Consider the following 19,809-nt stretch of genomic DNA (forward strand, 5'->3'; position numbering starts at 1 on the left):
AGCGCCAGACTAGTCCTAGTGTCATTTCTTGGGCTTCTCCTGGGATGGTCGCCATCCAGGTCTCGCTGCTGGCAGCCTTGTCCGCGGGGGAGAGGCTGCGCAATACGTGCGGGTCACTGCTGGCCCACTGCCTGAGATCAAAGCTGCCTTTGATCAGGGAGGCGCGTAACTTGATTAGGAGAGCCTCGGCTTCTTCTTGAGTCGAAACGCTTTGTAAACAGTTGTCCACGTAGAAACTGTTCTTCACACTGTGTCGGACCTCTTCATCTGCTGTTGGGTCCTCTGCGACGTGTTTCTGTAGTGCAAATGTAGTACAGCACGGGCTGCATGTGGTTCCGAAGGGGAGTACTTCCCACTGGTAGATGGCTGGGTTCTCGTCTCCGATCCTCTCTCTCCATAGGAACCGCAGCAGGGGCTTGTCCTCCTCTACTAGTCTCACCTGCAGGAACATCCCTTTGATATCCCCGCTGATAGCCACCTTGTCCTGGCGGAAGCGCAGTAGCACGCCTAGTAGGGAGGGGCCGAGTGTGGGGCCGGGCAAGAGCTCTTTATTCAGATTTTGGGATCCGATCTGGTAGCTGCAGTTAAACACAATGCGATCCTTGCCGTTGTGATGGACCTTGTGATGCGGCACGTACCATGATTCGGTCGTCTGATCGGCCTCTTTAATGTCAATCTTTGTTACGTGTCCTGCTGTGATTAGCTTCTCAATCTCAGCGCGGTACACACTCTCTTGAGCGGGGTCTTTGGCTAGGCGCCGCTCCGTGTTCAATAGATAGCGCTCCGTGGCGTCTTTCTTTGCGTGAAAGGTGGGCATTCCCTCTCGCCTCAGGAGTGGAGTTGCGTATCTCATCACTCCGCCGACTGTGACTCTCTTTGTCCCCTGCTCGAGTAGGTTGATGGCGTAAATGTCTTCTTTAGAACGAATACCTTTCTTTTCGTTCTTAAAGGGCATTGTCTCTAGTGTCCATAGCCTCTCGACATGCTGCAGGAGAGTGGTGTCTTCTTCTGTCGTTCTGGAGTGGAGGCAGCTAGTGGCTGCTGTTCGGTTGAGAGATTTAGCGAGGGGGCCTTGTAGGGTCCACCCTAGGCGGGTCTCGACTGCTGCAGGACAGCCTCGGGGTCCTGTATGGACCCGGTCAATCGGGACTATGAGTTCTGCATGGTCGGAGCCTATCAGCAGGGTCGGGGTAGCGCCGTCTATGAGCGGGATAGGTAATTGGCGCAGGTGCACATATTTATCCATCAACTTGGCGACAGGGTAGGTGTACTGCGATAGTCCTATTTCTTGGCTGGTGAAAGCATTTGTAATCTTATACCGTCGCTCTGGCTGCCCGTTTGCTGCGATAGTGAAGGAGACATTCTCGCCCTTTATCGTCTTTAAATCTCTTCTTATTGTCCGAATCGTCATTTCGTTCTTGCTCCCCCGCAGTCCCAGCTGGGCCGCAGCGGACGCGAGCAGAAGGGTCTTCTCTGACCCGTCATCAAGGACGGCGTAAGTGTCCATGACTTTATCTTGGTAGCTCAATGTCACACGGACTACCTTTAAGAGCACTTGGACGCCGCTGCTGCTGGCGGGGTCAATGTACATGACACTTGCCTTGGTGCCGCTCGGTGGTGCAGGTGGAGGCCGTCTTCTGTTACTTTCGTGTAGTATATCTAGATGGGCTCCGTCGCACCGACTGCACCTTTTCTTTAGGCGGCATTCGGCTGCCATGTGTGGCCGCGCACATCGGTAACAGCGCCGGTTGGACTTTATCCATTGACTCACTTCTTCTGCATTCATCTTTGTGAATAGGTCACATTGTGACAGCCAGTGTTCTTTCTCACAGTAGGGACATGCTATCTTCCACTTCTCTTTTCTCGAGGGGGTGCTGTGACTCTTACTGCTCGGTACTGACTCTGATTGGTGCATGACAGTCACCGATCTTCTTCCATCATTTATTCTCCTGGGTCCCTCTCTGGAGCTTGGCGTGCTCCGCCCGAATGTATCCAGTCGTAAGCTGCTGACTTCTCTCGCCAGGAAGTCGGCTAGATCAAGGAGGGATGGTTCGGGGCCGTTGGGATCCCGGTAGTCTCTCTGCCGCCTAAAACGCTCCTGTCTTGCGGGTGGCAGCTTCTCCAAAATCCTCTCGACGTTAGAGTTGGCGTATAGCTCGTGCATGCCCTTTTCCCGTTGCGCTCCCAGCATCCCTACCAGGGACTGCACTTTGATTGACAGGTCGTCTAATGAGCGATTGTCTGTGGCTGGGGGTAGGCGGTCAATATGCCTTATCTCTTGGATTACGTAATCCCATATACGTCCATATCTCTGGTCCAGCCCCGCTAGGGCCGCTGTGTATGGTGTCGAAGAGGTGGCATAGGCTAGCGCTATATTGTGCGCTCGCGGTACTTTCAGGTGCTTCAGTAATATTGCATACTTGTGGCGTTCATCAGCGACATCCACCATCATTGTCTCTAAGCACATCCGGAGCTCCGTGTACTGTGCTCGACTCTCATAGGCGAAGTCTGGAAATGACGGCGTGGCAATGTATGACGCCGTGGATGGCTGATACATCGGCGAGCGTTGGGGGAGAGACCTCCTGGGCGAGTCCCCTCTTGCGCCTCGCTGTGGGCTGGTACTGACAGGGTACCATGGCCCGCTGGTCCAGGTGCTATTCCTCGGGGCTGGTCGTGCGTCGTGCTCACCCGTGAATAGAGTCGGGGGTCTGTAGCGCAGCGCCGCGGGGGTATAGCCTGGGCTGTACTGGACCTCCTGGTCCGGTGGAGTACTGTGCTGTCGTCGGGCTTGGTTCTCCTCCTCTCCCTCTTCTTCCTCTATCAGATCTTCCAGATCCTGTAATCGTTTATTTAGCTTCTCCGCAGTGTATGCCGCTCCTTCCTTGTAGCTGGGTCTCGCTTGGACCGGTCTGGGAAGGGGGTCTGCGGGGGGTATAGGCTCGGTCTGTTGGTCAAGTTCAGGGTCGCTTGCTCGTTGAGGAGACGCTGCCCTTGACTGTTGTCTCGACGAGTTCCTTGAACCCCTGGCGGAGGGAGAGGGTGTTGCCTTGCGGATCAGCTGCTCCATTAGCTGCGCTTGTAACTTGTCGCGCTCGACTTCGCGCTTGGTGAGATCTGCTTCTCTTTGGGCACCGGCAGCGGCGCGCTGGGCGTCGGCCCGGTCTCTTGCCATATTCTCTTCCGTCTGAAGGCGTCTCATCTCCAGGCGTGTGCGCTTTTCTTCGCTCCGTTGTTGCGCTTGGAGTTGTTCGCGCTCGCTGAGCGCCTGTGCTTGGAGACGGTCGCGTTCACCCTGAAGTCGATCGCGTTCGGTAGAGGCTGTCAGGCTGACGAGGAACGCCTGTTGTAGCATCCTCTCCGCTTCGCTGGGGGAGGGCGGTTGTGGAGGTGAGCCGCTCCTGCGTGAGCCGCTCCTGGGGGTACTCGTTGGGGAGTCCTGGAGCTCTATTTCCTCGGCGCTCTCCTCCTCTTCTTCCGTGCAGAGTTCTCTCTCTGTAGGGTTGTCTTCCTCCCGGGGCTGGTCGGGGACTACTTCTTCGGTAGTGGCGGGGGGTAAAGGCATGTCCGCTCCCTCCTGGTCCCCACCGTGAGCTTGGTCAGTTACATTAGGACCTACTAGGGCCTCTGTGGTCGGGGAAACCTGGTCGTTAAGGTCAGACATAATTTTACTTTCTACTTTTACCGCGTTTACCGTTTGTCGAAGGCTAGGTAGTTGACTGACAGTGTAATCCTCTAAGTACTGAGGTGGCTGTCGTCTGCGCCGCGGGCGTTCTAGGTTAGGAGGACCGTTTCGTGGAGTGTTCATCATAGGCCATTTCAATATTAATAACACTATATTAATATTACACTAGTTACCATCCGGCTCGAAGGACCAATTGTAACTGAGGGGTACAATTCCCTGACTGTATTGTTAGATATGGTATTTAATACCACTACCTCTTGTACTTTAACTTCTGGCCATCCAGTACATGATATAAGTATGATGAACACTTTCCCACCTGATGAAACGAATCCACACAAATGTACAAATCGAATATTTAATATAGCAAAAGGTATATACAACGTTCACTTGTTTACACTTATGATTTGAAATATGCACTTGTATGGCAAATGAGTATTCGTAGGTAAATCAACATTGAATGTCCAATCTCTGGTTACGCAGGGAGTAAGTATACAACCTGGATATTTAGGAAATATAGCGATGGTACTTAAATGATTATAGCTGGATACACTAAGGGGGGGGGGGGGTCCCGCTGGTTGTAAGACAGTAGGAGGGGGGGGTTAGAGAAGCCGCTGGCGGTATCCCATCTGGCCGACGATTTCTTGGGAGAATTCAAAGTCTTGAACACGGTGCCCACAGAACCTCGGTCCGCAGACGAATACAGCTGGACCCTCTGGTGGACGGTAGCTGCCGGTCCACAACGGAGAGACGTGAGGCGACCTCACTGGTGTAGAGCGCCGTCTCACCTGGAGTCCTCTCCGGGGGGTAGTTCCAACACTCCGCAGTGTTGGCCGTTATCCATGGAATAATCAAAGCACCCAAAGCATAATCCAAGCCGTGGAAGGCTCGCCGTCGTCCGGGTAGAGTAATCCAATATACAGGTCCAGTCGCCCTGGCCCGGAGCTCCTCGGATGCAAGCACCACTAGGGGTCTGCCCAGCCTGGTTAAGCGTCCAGATAACGTCAGGAACGATGGGGGTACTGATAACTTTATAACTCTAACCGAACGATGCACCATACATAAATAGACTATTATTAGCTTAATAGAATACGTCCAACTCGACGGTATAGTGCCAAACTATGACTATTCAACTATTAATCCACACGATATCTCAATGCCTATTCTGAGGCCAAGTAGGCCTTACTACACCACACGTGCGTCGTGGGTGAGGCTTCGCGTCTGTCACTCTGTTGGAGGGTAAAGAACTGGACTAAAAGAAAGTTCTACTTTACTTGCGCCATATATATATGCGCTATGAACAAATAGTACCATTCGTATTTCGCCAGACGTATTCCTACGCGGAACCGGGGCTTGCCACGACATGTTGGGCGGCACGATTGAACTTGGACCTAGGGGTATGGCAACCTGGCGCCAGGTTCTCGTCCAATGGTAGAATGAAACTATTATGGGCTGTTTAGTAGACTAAAGGGATATTCAGTGCATATTGTACAAGGAATATACAGGGGATATCAAACGATATACAAACACTACTTAAATATATATACGGTATATAAATAAATATATATATTCGGTTTAATCTGATCCTTCACAACACTAACTAATAATGTTATGGAAGTCAAACGTTCTGCCCTAATGTAATCAAATAATAATAATAATAATAATAATAATAATAACTTTATTTATATAGCACCATTCATACAGATTACCTTTCAAAGTGTTTTACACTAAAAAGTAAACAAATGTATAAAAAATTTATAAAATTATTATAAAACAAAATAAGGATGGAAATGATTAAAATGATAAAAATGGTAATAAAACAATTAGATAATATAGGAAAATAACTAAATAATATAAATAATACAAACAGTAAGACAATAACACAAGACAATAAGAAATGACAAATAAAAGAATAATAAAGATAATAAAGAAAGAAAATTAAATAGTTAAAATAATAAAATATTTTTAAAAAACAGCCGGACTTTGTCAATATTTCTTAAATGGAAGGATGCTGTCTTGGTCACTTTATTTATGTGTGTTTTAAAACTTAAATCAGAGTCTAAAATAACACCTACACTTGTTACTTCTGCTTTATTTTGTTGAGCCAGATTTCCTAGCCTATTAAAATGTGCATCCCTTTTGGCTTTATCCTCATTTAGTTAAACATAAGTATTGCTCATACATTGATCCACTGCAGACAGACAGGTAGTCAGGGAGCATAGAGCATAGAGCATTTGCTTGCAGGAAGCTGGAATCGGCTAGGTAATGTAGTTTTTCGGAATTTCAAAGCTCATTGAGAGCTCTGGATGCCCTCTCCTCAAATGACTACAAACAAAGTTGCGACGCAAATTCAAAATGGCGGATATTTGCAAAATTATGAAGACATTCCATGAACTAAAATCTCACTAATAACACTTTAGCCTATTGGTAAACAAACGTATTGTTGAAAATATACATTATGACTGCTGTTTTGACAGGATTAGGGTATTTACTCTTGGCTACATTTGAAAAGAAAACGCAACATTATGTCATACAGTCTGGAGAGATTGATTTATGACGTGATGTCATCTGCGGTTCGCCGGCGGACCGCTCAAGAGTTTATTAAGAGGTTAAACATCTAGTTGACACTTATGCATCCCTAAATGTAATAACTGTGTTCCCACTCTTTTCTTTGTGTAAGGAGACTAGATGATTTCACACCAAGCCCTGTCTCTCACTTTTCACTAACCCTTACTCCCTTACTCAACTAATTCGCTCTCTCTTCCTTTAAGCTTTTTAGACTTTATCTCGATATAACTAACTTTCTTTGTTCTTTGACTATTGTTCTTGTATTTTTGTATGGATACATAATGGACACATCCTAATTATTATAATTTCGGCAGCAATTAAATATCCTTTTTTACATTAACACTTTCAGTGCCAAAAACGACTTAAGTCGTTTCTGGGCCCCGACTGTTGAGTGCCAAAAACGACTTAAGTAGTTTCTGGGTCGTTTTTCCTTTTTTTTCGATATTTGTATTTATTATTCACCCAGGGAGCCTGTTGTTACCATAGGGAATGAGTCTGAGGTCGCCAAAGTGCAATACCGGCCGCATCCAGCTAGATGGTGTATCGAGCACCCTTTGAAACCTTGTATCTTGGCCTGTGCGTCGATCTTTTTTTTTACGATGAGCGGTTATAACGGTCGGATTGAGAAGAATCAAATGCTCCCGACGCATGATGTGTGGTGGATTATGTTGGCGACACGATGGACATCAATACTTGTAATCAGATAATTGGAATATTCTTTTTGGGGTACATCCTAGTCAAGGTAAGGGCTATATGATATCAATCTTGCGTTGATCCAAGCATGTCTTCAATTTGATCCGAACGTGTGTGTAACGTTAGTCCACAACGTATGCCGTTGGTGGCGATCAAAGCATAAAAAAACTACCCCCCCCCCCTTTCATGCATTCATGATGAAACATAATACCTATGATATAGATTTGAAGTATAATACAGGAATAAGGCTATTCCTCAGCATTTCAGGAATTACCCCGGACCGATCTAAAAACATACTTATATTCACTACGGTATAACGTGTGAATGTATGCATGGAAAAACTATCTCTTTTTTGCATCTTGACCGCACGAAAATCACTGTCAAATGACCATAGTATTGTATCCATAGCTATAATATAGAACAGGGGTTCCCAAAGTCGGGGTCGCGAGCCGCCGCGGGGGGGGGGGGGGGGGGTCGCCAGATGATTTCCCCAAAAAAAAGAACTGTTGTTGCTAATCATTGACACATGCTAGCCTGTAATAATCCCCCCCAGTAAAATCTACTTTGCATTTGATATATTGCAAATATATGCCATCACACACACTGGCATTTAAAGGGTTAGAATTATAAAATTAATATGTGGTGTTATGATCAGGGCTGAAGTTCAATAAAAGATTGTATTATTTTCAATCTGACATTACAAAAAAACTGAAAATCCATCAAAATCAGTGTTGTTGCTAATCATACATATGCTAGCCTGTTTTTTAACAATAATTTGTGATGCCATCACAAACACTGGCATTTAAAGGGTACAAATAAAAAATGCCTGCACCAGAATGTAGGAAATGAAGTCTTTGTAACAAGAAATGTCCTGGTGGGGAACCCCCAGACCCCCTGCTTAAAAAGTGGCCTGACTGGGGCTATATTTTGCACTATATTTCCTGGCCTGAATGATTTCCCCAGTCCGGCCCTGGTTAAAAGCCTCCAATGCTTATTAGTGTGTGTGCGTTTGAACGTGTGCATGTTTAAACATTTTTTTTAACCTCCTATAATAGTGAGGGTCGCGGCTCTCTGACACCGTTATTTTTGGGTAGCGGCCTGAAAAGTTTGGGAACCCCTGATATAGAATATAGTTATAGCTCTACAAACAAGGTGACGGACTCCTATCTTTTAAAGCGTGGCATTGAATAGATGGGGCCCGAAAACACCGGCAGCACTCAAAGTGTTAATTAAGTTATCAGTTATTATAGATATAATAGATATAAAATATATAAAAAAAGAAAATCAGCAGAATTTTCTGCAGAAAATCAGCAGTGACAGCAAAAAAATCTTTGACCTCCCTAATGATAAAGAGCAGGCTGCACCCGAGGTCGTGACCTCCCTAATGATACAGAGCAGGCTGCACCTGAGGTCGTGACCTCCCTAATGATACAGAGCAGGCTGCACCTAGCCCCTTTCGTGACTGCGAGCGAGCCTGGGTCTCTACCGCAGTCACTCTCACCTAGACTGTGACCACTCTCACCTAAACAGTTTAAAACATTGTTACAAAACGAGTGGTACTCACAGAGCGAGCCGTGCATTTCCGCCATTGGTGTCACCGCACATGCGCACCAGGCAGCCAATGCCTGGTGCGCATGCGCGGTGACACCAATGGCGGAAATAGACGGCTCGCTCTGTAAGTACCACTCGTTTTGTAACAATGATTTAAACTGTTTATTAGCAACTCCGAGCTTCCAGACCCCACTGTAAAGCTGTGTTAAACCCATATTGTACGCTGGGTATCTTTGAAATTCATATATGATATATTTTTGACCCACCGCGAGCCCCGTGATCACGCTTGGTACCTTAAGTTGAAAATGGTCGCAGTCTAGGTGAGAGTGACTGCGGTAGAGACTCAGGCTCGCTCGCAGTCACGAAAGGGGCTAGCTGCACCTGAGGTCGTGACCTCCCTAATGATAAAGAGTGGGCTGCACCTGAGGTTGTGACCTCCCTGATGATAAAGGGCTGCACCTGAGGTCGTGACCTCCCTGATGATAAAGGGCTGCACCTGAGGTCGTGACCTCCCTGATGATAAAGGGCTGCACCTGAGGTCGTGGGTATCCAGACGCGTGGCAGGACACCCTCATGCTCTCCCCCAGCCGCACGGCCAGCCTCCTGGGCTCCAGCTGCACCAGCGGGGGGATGCACACCAGGCTGTTGAGAGGCACCTCCACCAGGCTGAGGTGGGACAGACGTGGCGGCTCGGTGCAGACCAGGCGTCGCTCGGCCGAGCTGAGCAGCCGCTGACCCTCCTCGTCGATCCAGTTCCTCAGCCAGTGGAGAGCGCAGTCGCAGCGCCACGGGTTGTCTGTCGGAGAGAGATAGACGGGACACGGATATAGAGGCTGAACACATGAAGGGGGGAGGGGGGCTTCACTAGATTAGATCAGATGTTCTTTATTGTCCACAAGGGACATTAGTTTTGCTTTGGTCATTATCTACATACAGACAAACAAGACAAGTAATCAATTAGAATGAGCCAGAAACACCACTGTAAAAAGAAAAACCTGTAAGAAAAAAAACGCCACTGTGAAAAGAAACGTCACAGTAAAAAGAAAAGCCACTGTTTAGGAGGGTTTCCTCTCCACTAAGGAACACCAGAATAGGTTCCTATATGTGGAGGATGGAGGATGGAGTTGACATCGCAATTGGTTTCTTTAACCTCTTAAGCATCGGGCAAAAATGGGGCTTGTTTTCTTTTGGTTTTTGATGATTGCATATCCAAAGTAATTTGCGATTTATTATACTTTATACTTATTATAGCACATGAATGAGTCTCTTTTTAAAGGTAACATTCTGAAGTTTCTTACACAATAAAGAAAAATCACTTTGAGTGCTAATGAAATAGAGTAACAGAGGTTTGAACACACTGAAGTAAAAGTTTTGTGTACTCACATTTCTTTTTACTGGTTGCCAGATGCCTGTTTTAAAGTTCCAGCTGAGAGGTAGGAGCTGGAACCATAATGGATCCATAGCCTGAAGTCTTGTGGAGTACAGGTCCAGAGTTTATAAAAATCCCACGGAAAATGTATGTTTTACAAAGGTTTTTGTAATGTGTGTACCAGTACAAATTCAGCACGATCATGTCATTCATTCAGAGGCTCTTGTCAAAACAATTTGTCTTCTTGTGGCACCTTCCCCCACTCTGAGCGCCAGTCTGGGATCGCTTTCGGAGCAGACGCTCCTTGGCTACGATGATGGTAAATCATTTTCACCATCAGCGATGACTGGTCAGTTCAGGACCGCTTACAACCGGACGTGGTCACTCGTCCGAACGGCTTGTCATGTTTCGTCTTGTAACTCGAGAATGGAATCACGCAATAGGTTGAGTGTGGTGACGATTGAAAGGCGGCAAATTCAACTTTCCAACAATGTATCGGTTGATCAGCGAAAACGCAGGCCGGAGCCGACAGACGAGAGCAAAATGCCCTGACGTGCGCATTCACCGATGGTGAATATTCAACAAAATATATCATATATCATTGGTTGTGATACCTTGGTATGATTACAGTAAACCATTGCTGAAAACAATTGGTAGCCTAATTCTAATGATAAGACTACATTTACCATAAACACTGTTGCTTCCTGTTTTACCGTTTTTTCCCACCCCCCGGCATGGGATTTGTTTTGGTGACGAGATGAGAGGGTGAAGCCCTAGCCATATTTTCTGAAAATGTGCCTAAAAGTACAAGTAAATGGAAGATTGCTCCACTTCTTCAAGCAATTTGCATGTTCTTGGTATCTAGGGACATCTATGGACCTCAGGGAATGTATTGCCAGTGTCAGAAATATTGTGTCTGTTACTATGCTTGAGTAAATTGTAGGGCTGACCCCTATTAGTCGATTAGTCGACTAATCGGTCGAAAGGAGCCATAGTCGACTGCCAACCTCTTAGTCTAATAAATTTTTTTTATCATTCTTTCCAAAAGAAAAGAGGCCTAGAAGCGTGGCTAACGCTAATGGCATGCATACCAGAGGCTAACTGCCTAAGAAAACAGGCACAGAGGCACTGAAAGAGGATTTCACCCATCTAATGAACACACTAGACTAGACAAATATCAAGATGTATCCATCAATGGACCAATTGCATGCTTTTGCAGAGGACAAGAAGCCTTCAGTCGACTCCTTCAGACATTAAGCACCCCCCACAGCCCAAATGGAAAAAAAAAAAAAAAAAAAAATGAAAATGTATACTTTGGCACATTTTGGCCAATCATAGTCGACTATCCAAATCCTTAGTCGGGGACAGGCCTAGTAAATTGTAATGAACCAAAGGAGAATATAAATTATTATTATATATAAAAGAAAACGCTACTTAATGTCATACAGTCTGGAGAGATTGATTTATGACGTGATGTCATTTGCGGTCCGCCGATGGACCGCTCGGGCTAAAGAGGTTAACAGGTTAAGCCTGAGCGGTCCGGTACCGGACAGACAATAATTTCACGCCATAAATGGATCAATACCGGCGGTATTAATTAATGTAGCCAAGAGTAAAGACCCTAACCCTATAAAAACAGCAGTCAAAGTATATATTTTCAGCACTACGTTTGTTTACCAATGATTTTAAGTGTTATATGAATACAAGAGTTTATAGAAATCTCAGTGCATTGAGTCGGAAATGGCTTATTTTTAAGGTATGAACCTGTACATTCATACCATGTAAAAAGATGGCTCAACAAGACCTTTTAGCTTCTGTCCCCCCTGTTTTGCAAAGCACCCTAAAACTCAATACAATAGTCTGTAGTTGTTTTGATTGATTTGAATTGTTTAATTGATTTACCTTTCTCTTTCTATATTGTTTTTGCATGTATTGTATACCTCTCGACATAATTTTAAATGAGAGCGCACTCTCAATGATCTTTGGAGATTAAATACAGATTGAATGAATAGTCTCACCTGTGATGCGCAGCACTTGCAGGCTGACCAGGGGTCTCAGGGAAGCAGGGCCGATGGTGTGCAGGCTGTTTCTGCTCAGGTCCAGCAGAGCCAGGGAGCTCAGGCCCACCAGAGCCTGCTCAGCCAACATCTCTATACTGTTCCTCTGCAGGTGAAGCTCCTGGAGGCGCTGTAGGAGGAGGACAGGGTTACCACACGGGTTATTAAGGAATGCAATGCACGGTGTCATATGAAAACCTCATATCTCAAAAATCTAGATTTGATTCAAATGTATTGTCATTATACAGTCCAGTACAACGAAAAGAGGGTTGGCATCAAACCAGAGTGCAAATGTAACATGATTGATTGATTGATTGATTGATTGATTGAAAACTTTAATTAACAGATTGCAGAATGGGTACATTACAGTACAACTCAATACACACAATTGTTAAGGGGATGCAGACCAGAGAAAGACTTTCGTCTTGTTTACATCAGGGTCCCCCATTTTCAATTCATAATGACATTTATGACATACAGATATACAAATCTAATCTAGTCATCTAATCTAATCTAACCATGACATTTATGACATACACAACATACAGATATACAGATATACAAATCTAATCTAGTCATCTAATCTAATCTAACCATGCCATTTATGACATACAGATATACAGTACTGTTACATGCACAGTGAAGTGCAATAGTAATATACAATGTACAGGTGATTAAACTGGATATCAAATATATTAATTAGTATTACTGAGTAATAGTGCTAATCTACACTATGGTATGGTAATAGCTTAGTCATTTTGGCCAGCAGCGTAACCAGAGTAGGTAAGGGATATGTACAGATATAGACATAGAATCTACAGATATGTAAAAAATTATTATATAAAGGTATGTATAGACATATCTGGATAGATATATAAACAGTAACAATAAGTAATAGCACATGACAACACAATATATACAGCATTATTGTACATGCTATCATACAGAGTTATATTGAATCTAATCTAAGACAATATTTTGGATGCCTTGTAACAACACAATATGTAATAAAACCACATTATGTAATAAAACCACATTTTGTAATAAATAGCATCAACGCAATATGTAATACATTTCCATACATTTTGTAACACATTATTACATATTACGTTATTACAAATGTGTGATTGGGACTTAACAATAATTCTTTTAATATAATAATATGGTGTATTACATTATGTAATCGAATGTGATGTAATGTAATCTAATGTAATGTAATGTGTAATTCTTTTTGTATTTTATTTTTTTATAATTTTTTAAACAAACACATAAACAAACATGACAACATAAAATTAGATATACAAGCATTAATTAACAGTGCACATGCAATGAAATCACCATTTAGACAAATGTCTTATACAAGATATACACCTAATACCTGCTATCTAATACCCTACATACATATGCTCCTGCTCGCTATCCCCCCCCCCCCCCGGACCCCCCATTGGATAATCCATCCATTATCATTCGCTCCTAACCAGGCATTACCATTATATGCTAGCTTTTATTCTCTCCACCACTTCTAACCACATTGTCATTTTGGATTCATTGAGACCCAAAATTCTTGCTGTAGATATTTCTAGATAAATCACATCGAGATATGTAATAATCCAGACCTTCCGGCAAATTTTTTCCGGTTGAAACCACCGTGATGCTATCAGCTTTTTAGCCACTGTGATACCAGATAAAACCAATCTCTTTAGCTGTATAGGTACTGCACACTCAAAAACATCATTCAGCAGTAATACAGAGGGGTGTACAGGTATATTCAGAGTTAAGAGATTTGATAATTGCTGGGTCACTTCTTTCCAGAATATCTTAACTGGTGGGCAGTCCCAGTACATGTGCATAAATGTCCCCTCGTCCCCATTTGTACATAAGGAGCATTTGGAGTCTTGTTTAAGACCCATTCTGTTTAGTCTTATAGGGGTCAAGTATGTCCTATGAATATAGTTAAGATTGATTTGTTGATGGTCCGGGTTCCTTGATGCAAGTCGAACATTTGCCCAGGCTTCTTGCCAATCAAAATCTATCTCCAGGTCTGGTATATCCCTCCTCCAGACTGATTCTAGGTGGAGGATTTCATACGAGGACGTTAGTAATTGATGATAAAAATCTGATACAAAACCTCTCGATGTCTCTCTTTCATAGAAGAATTTGTGGTATCTGTGGTGTACAATTGGTATCCTTAATGGAACACCGTGAGCCTTCAAACATAACAATAACTGTGCGTAAAAATAATATGTAGAACCGGTGAGATTAAATTTTTTGTGTATTTCCTCATAACTACAAAAACCCTGTTTGTTGAAAACATCTCCTAATGTGTGTATGCCCTGCTTTTCCCATCTAGGGAATCTTATAGGTCGTTTTCCAATCAGGAGTGCATTGTTATTGAATAAGGGAGTATGATTATGCCATTTATGTGGGTTCGAATATTTTCTTTTTGTGTTTCACGCCATATCCGGATCGCATGAGTAATAATGGGGCCAAATTTCAGTTCGCATTGCTTAATTGATAATTTGGTGTATACTATGTCCTGCAGTCTATGTGGTGCTACTATATTTACTTCTAAATTCCTCCAGGATACTGATGCTTGGGGATCAAACCATGTTGTCAGTGGTCTTAAAGTGTACGCCTTAAAATAGTGGAAAAAATCTGGAATGCCATACCTCCGTCGGCTTTGTTTTTCTGTGCGGTGGATCTTTTTATACGTGGTGGTTTGTTATTCCAAATAAATTTGTATGCGGAAGAGTGTAATTTTTTCCAGTAACCATCTGGAGGGGGTAACGGTAGCATTGAGCTGATGAAGTTGATTCTAGGTAAGACATCCATCTTAACTATTGAAACCCGTGCCTGCCTGTACTGAGTTTTTAAGTTTTGACCACCTGTCAAAGTCGTATTTGATTTTATTTTTGATTTCTATGTAATTGTGCTTCACCGTTTGGCTTATGGTAGGGAATACTTCAACTCCCAAACATCTAAAGTGTTTAACCATTGGTATTTCTTCTGGAAGGAGTATATTTTTTGCAGGGGCGTTGAGTGGAAGGAAAGCCGACTTTGGCCAATTTATCTTAAATCCCGATAGGTCGCCAAAATCATCAATCAACTTGAGAAGATGAGGCATTGCGGTGTTAGGGTTTTGCATGAACAGTATTACGTCGTCCGCATATAAACTAATTTTGTGTTGTGTGCCCTTGATTACGATTGGTTCTATGAATTGGGATTGTCTTATATATTGTGCTAAATGTTCTAATGATAAATCGAATAGTCCGGGACTAAGAGGGCAACCCTGTCTAGAAGAGCGTGATACCAGAAAGATTTCGGAGGTGATTATACCTGTTGTAATCATGGCTGATGGGTCTTTGTATAATACTTTAATCATATCAATGAATCCTTTTCCTAACCCCATCCTTTCTAATACTGCCCATAGATACGACCATTCCAACCTATCAAAAGCTTTCATTGCATCCAGGGACAGCATCGCCTTAGGTGTGGTGTCGTCCTTGCTGGCATCTAGTACGTGTAGTAATCGTCTTATGTTATCAGTGATCAAGCGGCCTCTTATGAAGCCAGTTTGATCCGGATGAACTAAAGACGTCATATGCTTTTGAAGTCTGATGGCTAATACCTTAGAGTACAGTTTGATATCGGTTCCGAGGAGGCTTAAGGGTCTATAACTACCGCACTCGGTGGGGTCTTTGTCTTTTTTAAGGAGGACTGTTATGAGTGCAATATTGTCGTTCTTATGGAAGTTCCCCTCCTTGACTGAGTATAAAATCATATTAAGTAATAGGGGTCGTAATGTGTAATTCTTGTAATTCTTCTGAGAAACATGACACCTACTTCGGAGTTCCACAGGGGAGCTGCCTTGGTCCATTATTGTTCTCACTATACATGCTACCACTTGGAGACATCATTAGAAAACACAATGGGTCTCATTCTCGAACGAAGTTACGACAAAATATTTCGTCTTAGCCAGATTTTGGCCTATTTAAGACATATTAGGGCTGGGAGTGGGAGTCCTCAAATTTTCCTGAGATCTTATTTGAGAGCAGATCTAAGAGTGCTGAGGAGCACACTTAAATATGCTCTCAGCCCACGATCAAATCTCATGATTGATTGACTAATTTAAAATGTTATTATAACTTGACAGACTGTGTTCTCAGTGATTCCTTCACGTCAACGCTACAGGCCTCCTTGGAATTAATTACTTAATCATAATTAAAATAAATATGACAATATTTGTACGATAAGAAATTACGAATTTGATGTCGGAAAATAAATAATATGGATTCATCTGATCACAGGGCAGCTGGATTAACCATATCTGAACCAGCTATTTTGGACAAATAATTACTCAGATATCCAAACACAATTATGCAATTATTGTGAAATGATTGAAAATAATAATAATTTAATGCCTTCTGTGGAATTTGTATTTATTATTTGTTACACATCTGTTTTAATGATTAATTATATACATTTGAAAGAATGCAGGTCAACATGCAATGTATCCCATTGATTGGTATACAATGGGACAGACCTTTGTTTGATTGATTGATTGAAAACTTTATTAAGTACAGTACAGCTCAATTACATAAGGGGATGCAGACCAGAGAAAGAATTTCGTCTTGTTTACATCAGGGTCCCCCATTTTCAATTCATCATAACATATATGACACACATGACACAGATAGACAGTACTGCTACATCTATACATTTATGACATACCAGATTTGCAAATACAGTACTGTTTGTGATACAAAAAGAGTCCAGAAAAGAGAGTACATTTGACGTAGAAACTGTTGGAGGAGGTTGGGTAGGGGTGGGTGGGGGATAGACTTACACTGTACAAGCTAAACTGTACATTGGAATATTGACACAACCATACTTGGTCATTTACTGTACATTGGAGGGGGTTGATATAGCTATAAACCTGCATTCCTTCGAATATATCATTAATCAATTAAACTTATATTGAAATACACTATATAGCCTATACACCAACACTGAAATGACAGTGGATAAATAAATAAGAACTATAGCTAATCGGTGGAAATAGACTGCATTAATATTCCATAACAAGTCTTGTGTGCGCCTACGAATGAACAGTAGCCTATAGGCTTAATTGTGGAATAATAAGCCATACTGCGTTCATTCATTACGCCCGCCGTAGGCTATATATTATATGTCATTCATTCATTCATATACAGTACTGCGCGCGCGCGCGTCTGTGTGTGCGCGCGCGCTGCGGCAGGTGTGTACCGTGAGCTGTATATGATGCCAATACATTAATCTAATCTAGTTTTGATGGGCGCAAGCGTGATTACGAAACCTAGCCGCATTTCTCGGAGACGCTCTCTGATTGGCACTGACTGACGCTAGGTTTCGTAATCACGCGGCTCGCAAAGCACTTCCGCCATTCCATTTCACACAGCTGCGTCACCAGTTGCCTTATAAGGAGCTATGGAGGCTGTGTTTTGTATGCAAATGAGCTGAACGGGAACGCGCTTTGGAGTTTACGACAGAATGCCATTCTCCAAGCAGATATCAGATCATATCATTTCTGCGACCGTTTCAGCCACTTAAGACATATTACCGGCACGTTCAGGACTCAGAGTGTACTTGTCATAGATTATGTCTCAGTGGTTCCAAGATAAGTCTTCCAGAATATATCTTTGAAACATTTTCGGGAATGAGACCCAATGTATGTTTCCATAGTTACACAGATGACACACAATTGTACATCTCCGCTGAACCAAATCCATTTCCATTAACTCCATTTCCACCTGTCTCTTAGCAATAAACAAATGGATGACAAACAACTTCCTAAAATTAAACGAGGACAAAACTGAAATCCTACTAGTCGGTCCTATAACAAAAAGAGAAATATTACAGAGCAATATGAGGCAACTTACTCCTTGGATCAAACCCGAAGTTACAAGTCTTGGGGCGGGATCCACTAACAATGGATTGCGCGGTGGGAATTGCACCCTTAACTGTGTGGGGTTTGCACACGGTATCTGCTCCGTCTTTGCGAGCTATCCACTATGGACATTGCGTGGATGAGATACCAGCACAGACACGCCCATTATGTGTGAAGTTTTCCCCTGATCTGCTCCAGCGCAGTTGGCTCGCAGCGCTGAGAGAGGCAAACTTAAGTTTGTTTAAACTTACAGTTTAAACAAACTGTATAAACGCCATAATACTGTTGATTAAAGTTGGGACTCTGTCCCTTTCAAAGTGGAGCATGGTGCGGTTTGCTGTTGATGTGAACGCAATAGAAATTTATATAGTACCTAATCTAGGAAGCGCAGGGTTTTTGGAAGTGAGTGTGAATGAGAGTGTGCGAGCATGTGTGTGTGTGTGTGCGAGCGAGCGACTGAGAGTGTGTGTGTGCGAGCATGAGAGAGCGAGTGTGAGCGTGTGTGAGAGCGTGTGAGTGTGTGTGTGAGCGAGCATGAGAGAGAGTGTGTGTGTGTGCAAGCGGGATTTTCCCGAAAATTATCTGTCCAATAGAATGAACGACTTGGCGACTGCATGTCCTTTGTTTACAAATTAGGTTTGCTCAAAAAAGGGCAGCGTGAACGCAAACCAAAATCAAACAATGTATCATTCTCACATTTGGTCCACCAGAAAGTCCAGACTATTCAGATGTGAACACGGCCATAGCGTTTAGGGCTTTGCGCTTATTTATTGCGCCTTCCAGATGAAAACTTGTCAAACTCACCATGAAGGGGATGCAAAGGATCAGACAATATTCACTGAGCCTTGTCCCTATTCCGAAGTACATACAGTATAACTCAGACAATTGTTTTTGTGGTTTCCCTATAACTTTACTGCCCATGTTAACAATTTGTTCTTATTCTTTAAAAACAGCTCAAAACGTACTTTTTTTTTCTTGTTTACTGTGTAATTTTGCTATTATTATTGTTTATTTTTTGTATAATTTTGTTTAGTTTTTTTAGTGCTTGTCAGGCGATTAAAATAATTTATCTAATTAATTACAGGATTTCTAATTAATTAATCTAATTAATCACATTTTAATCGCATAACCATTTTAGGCCTGATATTCTATATTCTATAATCATATTTCAAATTGCATGTGTCCGGATGGCAGAATTCAGTACTGTATCTACAAAACCTTCTGTTTAATCATCTTCCATTTATTCATTTGCTTAGATTTGTCAGGTCTGATCAATTTGAGCATGGTGTTATTCACAGTCAAAGATAACAAAAATGTTATTGTTATTCTCATTTGGTTCATTACAATGTACTCAAGCCTAGTAACAGACACAGTATTTCTGACACTGGGAATACATTCCCTGAGATCCATAGATGTCCCTAGAATCAGATACCAAGAACATGCAAATGGACAATATTAGAAAAAAGTCTGTAAATGTGTATTCTACATTCTTATGGAATGAATGACATATAAAAATATTTTAATAAACATTTTTTTATTTTTTTTGTAAATTAATTTTGAGTTAATTTTCATAACGCGATAATTTGCTGTGTAATTAATTAATCTAATTAACGCGATAAACTGACAGCCCTAGTTTTTTTGTGGTGCTGCTATATAAATAAAGTTATTATTATTGTTATTGTTGTGACGTGTGCTCCACCTTACCTGCAGGCCTCGGAAGGTGTAGTCCAGCAGCCGCGTGATGTCGTTCCCTGCCAGGTAGAGGATGCGCAGGTGCTCCAGGCCGTGGAACATATCCGCTGTCACCAGGTGGATGCGGTTGCCGTTCAGCGCCAGCTCCAGCAGCAGACCCTGGGTCCTGAACGAGCCCGGCTCCACCGCCGAGATGCTGTTGTTCTGTGGGAAAGGCGTGAAGTTCGAGCTTAGAGTCAAAATTGGACTTTGTTCCAGAGAGTGTTCTGATCTC

The 19,809-nt window shown here is 43.0% G+C and overlaps 1 protein-coding gene across 1 annotated transcript in view; it reads right to left on the minus strand.

The window, feature by feature from the left end:
- The window catches only part of lrrc24 (leucine rich repeat containing 24), a gene marked incomplete at both ends in the record, with an annotated part of 45,009 nt that overhangs the window by 10,008 nt on the left and 15,192 nt on the right, over nt 1-19,809 (minus strand). Inside the window, 3 exons of the mRNA XM_084311250.1 lie at nt 9,025-9,287; nt 11,879-12,047; nt 19,548-19,739. Coding sequence (XP_084167376.1) covers nt 9,025-9,287; nt 11,879-12,047; nt 19,548-19,739 — 624 coding nt within the window. The remainder of the gene's footprint in view (nt 1-9,024; nt 9,288-11,878; nt 12,048-19,547; nt 19,740-19,809) is intronic.

Source organism: Notolepis coatsorum, assembly GCF_963971535.1.
Source record: "Notolepis coatsorum genome assembly, chromosome: 3".
NCBI classification, from domain to species: domain Eukaryota; kingdom Metazoa; phylum Chordata; class Actinopteri; order Aulopiformes; family Paralepididae; genus Notolepis; species Notolepis coatsorum.